Source organism: Cetorhinus maximus, chromosome 7 (assembly GCF_964194155.1).
Source record: "Cetorhinus maximus chromosome 7, sCetMax3.hap1.1, whole genome shotgun sequence".
In the NCBI taxonomy this organism is placed as follows: Eukaryota; Metazoa; Chordata; class Chondrichthyes; order Lamniformes; family Cetorhinidae; genus Cetorhinus; species Cetorhinus maximus.
In genome coordinates this window covers 8,196,702-8,208,163 of record NC_135885.1, presented here as the reverse complement: position 1 = coordinate 8,208,163, position 11,462 = coordinate 8,196,702, and the positions used below count along the sequence as shown (strand labels likewise).

At 45.0% G+C, this 11,462-nt stretch overlaps 1 protein-coding gene across 1 annotated transcript in view; it reads right to left on the bottom strand.

Moving 5' to 3' along the window:
- capn5a (calpain 5a) overlaps positions 1-11,462 on the bottom strand; it is a 109,443-nt gene that overhangs the window by 6,678 nt on the left and 91,303 nt on the right. Inside the window, exons 7-10 of the mRNA XM_078545042.1 lie at positions 11,217-11,294; positions 8,257-8,452; positions 4,542-4,664; positions 2,523-2,719 (exon numbers count right to left, since the gene is read on the bottom strand). Of these exons, the coding sequence (XP_078401168.1) occupies positions 2,523-2,719; positions 4,542-4,664; positions 8,257-8,452; positions 11,217-11,294 (594 nt within the window). The remainder of the gene's footprint in view (positions 1-2,522; positions 2,720-4,541; positions 4,665-8,256; positions 8,453-11,216; positions 11,295-11,462) is intronic.

The window sequence follows — 11,462 nt, the reverse complement described above, 5'->3', positions numbered from 1 at the left end:
GAGTAAAAGAGGGATGTAGAGGGAGAAAGAGAGAAAGGGGCATGAAGCAAGAGAGACACACAAAGGGGGAGGGAGAGAGAGAGAGAGCGAGACATAGGAAGAGACAAGAGGAGAGAGAGCGCGCAAGACATGGAGTGAGAGAGAGCAAGAGCATGAGACATAGTACAAGGGACAGACAGCGCAAGACATGGACAAAGAGACAGCACGAGACGTGGAACGAGAGAGTGCGAGAGAGAGAGAAAAGAGTAGCAATGAAAAATAGAGAGAGAAAAGTAAACACACGGAGAGATTCCCAGATCTCAGTGAGATCAATAAGCAAGACAAGTGAATCATAATGGAGATGAGTTAGGAAGCTCCAGCCTATGCACTCTGCTGTCATAGAATCAGAGTGCCATGGTGGCACAGAGGAGACCATTCAACCCATTAAGTCCATACTGACTACCTGTGGAGCAATCCAGAGACCATGGGAAAAAGAAAAAATCAAGCAAATGACGAATTAGTGGAAGAAATACACCGGACATTTTCTGGGTAGGTTTCCCGGGATTTAAGAAAGCTGGAGAGTAACAGTTCACTTCTCCGGGGCTCAGCCATCATAGCCGGGGGAGGGGTGAGGGAAGAGCACAGTGGAGGGTCTTCCAAGGTTCCCCCAGGCTCCCGTTCCCCCCACCCCCACCACCCCTACCTCCTGAGAGGATTGAGGGAAATCAGTATTCCTGTTTTTCCCAAATCACTGTACCATGACAGCTACCACCGGACAGAGAGCACAGGTAGGCGTCAGGCAAGAACTGGCTTGTGTTTGACTGTGACAGCTTCTCCTCCCTAACACCAAAAGGCAACTTGTGTCTTTTGGACTCAAGGAAGAAAGGCCACTTTGTTAAGTTGCCTAAGGAAAGGCTAAGAGCCATGTTCGGGGCTCAGGGGACAGGACAGTGGAGAAGGCAATGAGCAGATTCTTACCCTGAATGGCCGTGATCACTTGTTGGAGACAATACCACCCTGTCACCATCACCATGGCATCACCACCACCACCACCACCACGGCACCACCACATTCACCAATGTCACCACCACCCATGCCGCCAATGTCACCAGCATTTCCAGTGCCACCATCTCCACCCTGTCACTTCATGCGTATTAAGCTAATGATCGCAGCAGCAAAAATAAGCAAACAATGTGCAGCGGTGCAAGAAAGATTACATAGAATTTACAACACTGAAACAAGCCATTCGGCCCATCAATGGTCTTCATGCTAGCCTCCTCCACACTAGTCACTTTCTCTACTGTCTTTTCCTTCAAATAGGCATCAAGCCTATTCAATACATCAATGCTGCTTCAAGCACTCCATGCCAGTGCAAATTCCACATTCTCTTCACACTCTTTTGTAAAACAAAAACTCCTTTTTCATGCTTTGTTTCATCTGTCGGTGATGATTTTTTAAAATTATGCCCCCTTGTTCTGGACTCATTCAGAAATGGAAACAAATTCTCCTCACCCACCGAGATCAAGGTCACAATAGGAGCAGGAATAGACCATATGGCCCCCTGAGCCTGCTCCACCATTCAGTACGGTCATGGCTGATCTTGGGGCTTCAACTCCATTTTCCCGCCCACTCCCCATATCCCTTAATTCCCTGAAAGACCAAAAATCTGTATATCGCAGACTTAAATATATTCAACGATGGAACGTCCACAACCCTCTGGCGTAGAAAGTTCCAACGAATCACAACCCTTTGAGTGAAGAAATTTCTCCTCATCTCAGTCTTAAACGATCAGCCCCTTATCCTGAGATTGTGCTCCCGTGTTTTAGATTCTTTGACCAATGAAAACATTCTCTTGGTGTCTACCCTATCTAGCCCCTTCAGAGTCTTATGTTTCAATGAGATCGCCTCTCATTCTTCTAAACTCCAGAGAATATAGGCCCAATTTACTCAGCCTCTCACCATAGGACAATCCCCTCATCCCAGGGACCAACTTAATGAATCTTTGTTGTATTACCACCAATGTGAGTATATCCTTCCTCAAGTATGGAGACTAAAACTGCACACACTATTCCAGATGTGGTCTCACCAAAACCCTAGCCAACCCTGTCATCATTTTAAAGACCTCCATCAGGTTCCCTCTTGTTCTTCTCTTATCCGGAGGTCAGGGCCTCAGGCTGCTGAATTGTTCCATCTCCTCAATTCTGACAAAATCCTCGTGAGTCTGTTCTGCCCTTTCTCCAGTACTTCAATAAGTCCAGTGAGCAAAGACAAAGATCAAAAAGAGGGGAGAGCGGTAACACAGCGGAGGAGTGTAGAACATTGCAGAATGCAGGCGAGAGGCAGCGAAATCCTTTGAGTATGAACGCAGAGCAGCAGGAATGTGAGAGAGGGTTCGGCAGTGTGGAACATGCAGGTACGCACACGAAGCCAGAGGAGAGGACGGATTCGCGTGCTTTCCAGAAGAGCAGCATTCCAATCCCACCTCTTCCATCGTCTCAAGGTCTGCTTTTCGCAGGATCTCACTTACACTCGGGGGGTCTTACCTGAAGTTGGATGGCACATCGGTGAAGACCCTCAGTAAGAACTCGCCCGGTATGCCTGGCTCGAAGGTGGTTGGGATGATGACGTAGCGACCCTGAGGGAGCAGTTCCCGCAGGAAGATGGTCTTGGAGTTGATGTAGACGGAGCTGGCCACCTTCTGCTGAACGGTGTGCATCCTGTAGTTACGGTTCAGCTCAACCTGTCAAAGCCAATTCACTTCAAAGTCAGTGGAGCGGAGAGAATAAAGGCACCGATAGCTCATAGCGATCAGGAGAGTATCAGCCATGGCTCAGTGGGTACAACTCTCAGCCTCTCAGTCAGGAGGTTGGGAACTGGAGATCCACTCCAGGAACTTGAGTGCAAAATCTAGGCTGTTGCACCCAGTGCAGTACTGAGGGAGTGCTGCTCTCTTGGAGGTGCTGTCTTTCAGAAAAGATGTTAAACCAAGGCCCCTTTTGTCCTCTCAGGTAAAAGATCGTAGGTCTCTATTTTGAAGAGCCAGGGGATTTACTCCCCGCAGTGTCCTGCGCCAATATTTATCCTTCAACCAACACCACTAAACCAGATGGCTGTTTGTGGGAGCTTGCTGTGCACAAATTGGATGCCGCGTTTCCTAAATTACAACAACCACACCAAAATCGGTTGCCAAGTACTTAAGGAATCGCCAGGATCATGAAAGCTGCTGCATAATGGAAAACCCTTTTCTATTTGAGATGGCGATGACGATGCCACACTGGGCTCAAGAATGTGGACAACACTACCAATCTGAGCAAGGTTAGGTGGCACAGACAAACCATTTGGAAATCCTCTCCAAAGTGTCCACACACAATTTGGCTGGTGTCAATATTGGGCAATCTGCTCCCAATCGACTGCCCAATTATGAGGTGGAAGGCGTGTGATTAGATGGGGGGAATGCTGTTTGCGCTCATGGGAGAGTGCAGTATTCAGGTGAACAGGGGTCAGTGGGGAAATTGGCTGAATTAGCAACACAACAGACAAATCAAATTGAACCCAGGCGAAGGCTTGGTCTGTTTGTTGGCTGTAAGGGTCACACGTGAAAACATGTCTGGAGTCACATGTAGGCCAGACCACGCAAGGACAGGAGATTTCCTTCCCTAAAAGGACATTAGTGAACCAGATGGGTTTTTTACGAAAAACAGCAGTTTCATGGTCATCATCGCTGACTATAGCTTTTTTTTCCCCATATTTATTTTAATTAACCAAACTTAAATTGCCCCAGCTATCATGGTGGGATTTGAACTCATGTCACGAGATCATGAGTCCAGGCCTCTGGATGACTAATCCAATTATGTGATATTCTAGTAAGATATTCACTTTATTTTTATTCATATGGAAAATTGTTTGGGGTACATGGTTCATTGATTAGAATAATATATGTAAATGAACATTAACAGTACAAGAAAGAAAATTACCCCATCAGAAAGATCTAACTTTAATTAAGTATGTATTAAAAGCTATTCTAATGTATTAAGACCAGTCAGTGAGTCCTGCCCTGAGCGCATATCCTCGTCCATACATCAAACTCCTGTTAAAAGTTCTTCTGGAGGAGGGCACAAAATACGAGTTCAAGAACTGATTTGCCCTGCATTTGAGGGGTTTTCACTTTTTCCCCTGAATGCATCCAACAGTAATTTTTTCTGTAAGTAATACTGAGACAAGGGGTGATTCTCATTCTCCACGACACTCTTTACTCTCGTCAACATTCTTCAAGAGCAGGTTTTGTCAAGAGAGATCTGCTCATCAAATACCCTTTCTGCCTGGATCAAAAATATATTATATCACAATGCGCAATAACATCTATAGATAGCGTAACCACAATTGTACCATGTGACTGGTATCGCTGCCTCTCCACTGTGCCCAGCTGGCATTTTACTGGGCATCAGGGTCAGTATTAGGAATGATGCCGCACAGCATCTTAACACGGCGTTTAAAAATTCACAGGAAACATTTCAGCCCGGCGTTTTCCTCACCACTGAGAGAGATTGTTCAAATGGTCTTACCCTGTACACCTCAAAACCCATGGAGAGCTTCTCACCCCTGCCCTGTTTTCGACTGTAGCGGATATCTTTCTGTTGCAGGCAAATCAACACTTCATCCATTTCCTTTTTGACATCATATATGTACTGTGGAATTAAACCAAACAGAACACAACTTTAAAACACAAAGTGAATGGTAACCAATGCTCCACACTGGGTGGGTGGGGGGTGGAGGGGGGAAAGCGGGGAGGGGGGAGGGGGAGAAGTATTGTCACTGGACTAGTAATCCAACATAATACTCTGAGGACCTGGGGTTCAAATCCCACCACAGCAGATGGCGAGGTTTGAATTCAATTAAAAATCTGGATGATTACCAGGAAACAATTGCTGATTGTCATTAAAAACCCATCCGGTTCTGCCATCCTTACCTGGTTGAGCCTATATGTGACTCCAGCCCCACCAGCAATGTGGTTGACTCTTTTTAAGTCCTCTAAACAAGGACAATTAGGGATGGGCAATAAATGCTGCCCTAGCCAGTGATGCCCACCATCCCATGAGTGAATTAAAAAAAGAACATTCGGAGATGGAGACCAGGCAAGAAATCGTTACATATTCATATTCATTCATGGGTTGTGGGCACCGCTGGCAAGGCTGGTATTTATTGTGCATCCCCAGGTGCCATTGAGAAGCTGATGGTAGAGCCGCCTTCTTGAACTGTCACAGACAGTACAGTGAACCAAGCTTGCAACAGTTTACTGCAGCTGAGAGCCTTGCTAGGCCATTTCAGAGGGAAGTTAAGAGTCAACCCCATTGCTGTGGGTCTGGAGTCATCCATAGGCCAGACCAGGTTAGGATGAAAGTTCATTAATGTCCTTTAGGTAAAGAAATCTAAGTGGATTTTTAGTGACAATCCAACTGCTTTATGGTCACAGTTACTGATACCAGCTCTTTTATGTCCAATTTTTTAGAAGCTGAATTTAAACCTATTAGACCGGCAGTGAAATAACCAGCATGGGTATTACGAATCGCTGCAGCAGGAGTCTCTTGGGACAGTGTAAGAAACGGCCTTTGAGTCCGATCACTTTTATACACCTTTCACTTGGGTGCAGAATCGGGAATAATGAAATTTAATGGACCAGAAGCTTCTTCATGCCTATCTATCTCACCTTCCTAAACAAGATCTCCCCACTCCTCCAATTCAGGCCTCCTGCACATCCCTAATATTCCTCACTGACGACCGTGCCTTCAGCTACCTGGGCCCTAAGCTCTGGAATTCCCTCTCCATCTCTCTACCCCCCCTCCATTCTTCTATAAGGCACTCCTTAAAACCTGCTTCGCTGACCAAGATTTTGGCCACCTCTCCCTCCATCTCCTTGCATGGCTCAATGTCACATGTCGTTTGATGACTGTAGTAATTACAGTATTGATAAACATAGGGCTGTAGCTTTAAGAATAATCCTGTGTTGTAAGATCATTTGATCTGTGTAAACCAATGAGTTAGCAGCGCGGGGAACCTCTAAGAGAGAGAGTTCTTCTTTAGCTATGGAGTTTGATGCACACGTGTAGTTGCTGCTGCTGCCTTGTAAATAAAGTTCAATGTGCCCACCAAGAAAAGTTGCCTGGAAAATCAACTCTATAACAATAACATTCCTACAAAGTGTCTTGGGATGGTTTGCTACATTAAAAAAGGTGCTATATAAATGCAAGTTGTTATTGACACCTGGATCAGGCTTGGTTGTTATAACCCAACAGTCAAATCATCTGTCGTCCCTCAGTACTTAGACTCACAAACGCAGAAAAATCACTCAGGCGAGTAGCAGAGGGCTGTCCATTCTAGTGAGACAATGCCTCAGAGGCCAACATCTTCCAGAGTTGTAAAAAATCACTGTATGATAACCTTATAAAATCTTTAGTCATTTATTGAATATTATAGAAATAGGTCTCTCTCTTCCTTCAAAAGCAGTTTATTTGTAGCCAGGGACAGAGGCAAACAGAGATAACAGCCAAGGATAACGATGCTCTCCAGAAGGCCATACCAAAGTGACACTTGTTCTGGTGTCCACAGGCCTCCTTATAGGCATTCCAGAGATGATAAGATGGATCCTCATACCCTCTTTTAAAACAAGTGTCTGGCAGGAGTTAACAAGTGGCACCTAGTGTTAATGATATCTTAATGATATTATCAAGGTTAAAGACTTGGATTGGTTAAGTACCTTGAACACATATAAAGAGAGACTTGCTCCTTCCCAAGGGGTTGATTATTAGTTTATTTTATTTGTTTATTTGGTTTTTCAGAAGAGTATAAAAGAGATACTTCTAGGACGCTGGGCATTAGTAGGCAGGAGGCGGACATTTGTAATGATGCTTTCTGCAAATAAACCAATTATCAAGAAAAGGTTTTGGGTCCAGCCTCATATTTCACCATCTGGTTTGGGATCCAGTTACCACCCACCATGAGATGAGCAGAAAGATGATCTTGAAGCAGGGTAATGGGCCGGGAACCTTGGGTATCTGTCCCTCAGTGATTGGATAAATGGGATCGACAATGGACACCAGCCTCTAAAAATAAGGCATGCGACCAGGTGCTCGGGAGGGAAGTGTTCAGCCTTCTTCAGATGGAGGCAGGCCAGGGGAGAGCTCCCTAATACTTTGGTCAGCTCAGGAAGGCTGAGAACAGAAGGGATTGCCACCACCAGCTACCAAGATCAACGCTCACTCTATGTCATCCATCTGTTCATCCTCTGTAAATGGTTCTTACCCGTCACAGGTGGAATATTTTTTTTTTGTCTATTTAACTTACCTGGTCCACTGTTGCTTCTTAATAAACTGCTTTAAAATCACATACGCACTCAACCTGTTTTTGGGTAACGTGTGACTCCCGGACCAGAGTCGAAAATTACTGACTGAAGGACAAGAACAGATGGGAAGGAGTGGGGAGTAGAGTAAAAATAGGACACCAAAATCGCAGACCTAGTTAAATACTTCTCCACTACTAAGTGAAATGCCACCACTATTGTCAATGAAGAGGGCATTGCATTAAAATTTTTATTTATTTCATGGGGTGTGGTCATCTCTGGCCAACATTTGTTGCCCATCCCTAATTGCCATTTGAGAGCAGTTAAGAGTCAACCGTCTTGTCATGGGCTGGGAGTCACATGTAGGCCAGACTGGGTAAGGATGGCAGATTTCCTTCCCTAAAGGGACATGAGTGAACTAGATGGGTTTTTACGACAATCAATGATGGTTTCATGGAAATTATTACTGAGGCTAGTTTTCAATTCCAGGGTTTTTTTTCGATTGATTTATTGAATTTGAATTCCGTTAGCTATCATGGGGGTGGATTTGAACCTGTGCCTCTAGAGCATTAGCCTAGGCCTTCAGATTAGGAGTTCAGTGATATTACCACTACACCCAGATTTTCCAAATATAAAATCGCTGGGTAAAACATTCAAGGTGAGCTAATGTCTTCCAGTCACCTGTGGACCCTTCGAGACAGTGAGAGACAAGTCAATAGATTGCATTGGTTTCTCATGAGGTCAGTCTCCCACATTGAGGCAGAGCGAGAGACAATCTTCTCTTTTCCTCACATGAACCCAAGCTTGTTGCCAACAAAGCATTGCTCCCCAATTTACCCCCCACCACCCCAACCTCCCCTCCTACCGTTTCCAATCCTCACAGCATCCCGCACCTCAAAAGAAACATCAAAGTTTGAAGGGTTTGGCAGGACGCTGTCCCTTACTTGTGGATTCTGCAGAAAGGTTTCTCGGTTGTTGACGCATCCTCCAGCACGGTTCTGCAGCGGGTCCTCGTGTCTGGTCCACGCGCCCTTGATCATGGCCTCCTCCCAGGTTTTGTGGAAGCTGAAGAAGGAGGTGTTGATGATGCGGCAGACAACAAGGTCTGTGAAATTTGTGCAGAAATCGTCAAACGACATCCTGAAACCCAAATAGGCAACTGCAGTCAGACTTCCGTGCAGCTGGGTATAAAAGATTTCATGGCATCACTCAGTACAGATCAGGGGAGCTCAGCCCAGTGCCCTGGCCAATATTTCAACCAATATTACTGAAAATAGACTGACCATTATCACATCGCCGCTTGTGGGAGCTTGCTGTGCACAAATTGCTGCATTTCCTACACTAGAGCAGTTACCCTCCACTTCATTGGAAGAATAGCACTTTAGGTTGTCTTCAAGTTGTGAAAGGCGCTACAAAAAGGCAGGACCTTTCTTTACTTCTTATCTTGAAGGATGTTTTCCCAACAATACAAGAACCTGCGCCTCCATGTGCCAAAAACCAATTTTTTTTTTGTACATTCATGGGATGTGGGTGTCGCTGGCTGGGCCAGCATTTATTGCCCATCCCTAATTACCCCTGAGAAGGTGGTGGTGAGCTGCCTTCTTGAACCGCTGCAGTCCATGTGGTGTAGGTACACCCACAGTGCTGTTAGGAAGGAAGCTGCAGGATTTTGGTGATATATTTCCAAGTCAGGATGGTTTGTGGCTTGGAGGGGAACTTCCAGGTGGTGGTGTTCCCATGTGTCTGCTGCCCTGGTCCTTCTAGATGGTAGAAGTCGTGGGTTTGGAAGGTGCTGTCTAAGGAGCCTTGAAGATTTGCTACAGTGCATTTTGTAGATTGTACACACTGCTGCCACTATGCGTTGGTGGTGGAGGGAGGGGTTGCTTAAGGTGGTAGATGGGTGTAAGATTTCGATAATATACTAATTTTAAAATTTTATATTAATTAGAACTAACATTTTGGTATCTCGTACTAACCACATTTTATATAGACTAGCTCAAGTTCTTGTCTACTGAGAGAGAGGTGATTAAACAGTTAAATTGATCAGTCTGCTGGCAATTGCAGCTGTCTCAACAGCTTAAAAACAACTCAAGGCTGTTAGTACTGAGTGAAGAATTGTCTTGCTGATAACAATTAGCTTGTCCGGAGTGTTCGTGGCCAGCACCCTTTTGTCTTAAAGTTGCACTCAAGGCCTATGAAGTCTCAACATGAATCCCACCCCTTAGTGATAAAGACTAGTTCCAATATACATAACACGTATACCTTTTAATTAGAATAGTTTGCTAACATATGGACCAGTTAAGCATACTCCACACAGTAAGACATTTAAGACATCCTCTTTGCTATCATTCCTGTTTCACCACGAGGGACACCTCTTAATGCTGCTACAACAACTCAAAAAGGCCAATTAGCCATACTTTGTGATAAGAGGCAACATGGTTATGGGAACAAAAACAGAAAATGCAGGGAAAGCTCAGCAGGTCTGGCAGCATCAGTGGAGAGAAAAACGGAGTTAAATTTCTACTTCTCTTTAGCTCTGAAGAAGTCATACGGACTCGAAACGTTAACTCGGTTTCCCTCTCCACAGACATCATCCAGGACAAGGCAGCCCACCTGACCGGCACCTCATGTGAGAATTTGGACCCGGTTAAAATTTTTTCAGCATTTTCTGTTTTTATTTCAGATTTCCAACATCCGCGGTATTTTGCTTTCGTTGTCATGGGAATGTCATTTGTACTTCTAATTCATGCAACAGCTAGAGGTACCATTGGGTACAAGGAAAGAACATTTGCTTTTCAGTTACTTGCTAGGCGACTTGAGCCATGGAGGTACAGATAAAGCTAGTGAGTTCACTTTTGACCAATCGAAAGGGTTAATACAAGCCATGTCCAAATATGGCACAAGGGCTTTCAGAATTAGCCATAAAAGTCAAAGTTTCAAGACATCGGGGGCACCGTCATCACCATTGCTCATGTGGTGACAACTCTCCCAAGATGCAGCTCTAATTATGACAAAGACAAAGGCCGCACACCTGTGCTGTCAGCAACTGAGGGATTCTGGACCCTCAGAGGGATAAGAATAGCCTAGCTCTCTTCACTGCCTTTTATTAAGTACATTTACCATTCTTGCTTAATAAATTCTACTTTGATTCACTACACCTGATTGTACCTTGCAGGTCAGTCCAACAAGACCCATAGAAATTGTGAATTTCGGATACAAAGTTAAATTGACCAAAGATACCAGAAGCTCTGCATTTTAATCAGGTCCAATTCTTACATGAGGTGCCGGTCAGGTGGGCTGCCTTGTCCTGGATGATGTCAAGATTTTTGAATGTGATTGGATCTGCACTCGTCCACGCTCATCACTCTCCCAGTCACAAAGCAAGGCCAACTGGCCTTCTCAAGTTGCTGTCCCTTGTAGATGTTGGACAGGCTTTGGGGAGTCCACCACACTAAACATCACCAGGTAGGCCAGGGTTAAGGATCGGATGCAGAGTAATTCAAGCTTTTCTAACACTAATCCAACGACCAACCTCACCTCCAGCCTCAAGATGAGCTTTCTGTTCCAAACTTGCAGCATTTCCAATTGCTCACAGCAATTGTCTTTGTGACTGGCAATTCAAAGACTTGTGCTTACTGCGAGAAGGTGGTCATAGATCCATCCCTCAGTTCCTTAGCCCTCCCAGCAAGAGAGTAGCCTTTTGCTCCTTCATTTTCTTCTTTTATCCCTTTCCACTCAAGGTGGCAACTCAAGATTCCTCAGGTATACTCTCGACACATGAGTCCCCGACAACTCAAGAGACTGCTGATTACCCCTGGAACCGTCCAAGTTCCTAAAGAAGGAACTTTAGAAAGAATTTGATCCATCGCTGGTATCCAACAAAAAGATCCTCTTGAAGACTCACCAGAACTCCCCGTCATCCCGCACAGTAACACCCATAGTCTCACGCTCCCCTTTGCTGACCTTCTGCCACTCTGGAGAGCTGTGAAGACAAAGAGTTATTCTAGTCTTACTCGGACCTGTATGAAATAGGTCACATAATACTGTATTAAAGCAGGACAAACAATGAGAAGGATCTAGCTGAGGTTGTGCAGCTAATGAAAGCTGCTAGCCAAGGTTATTCACTTTGAAGGAGTTTCAATTTTCAGGG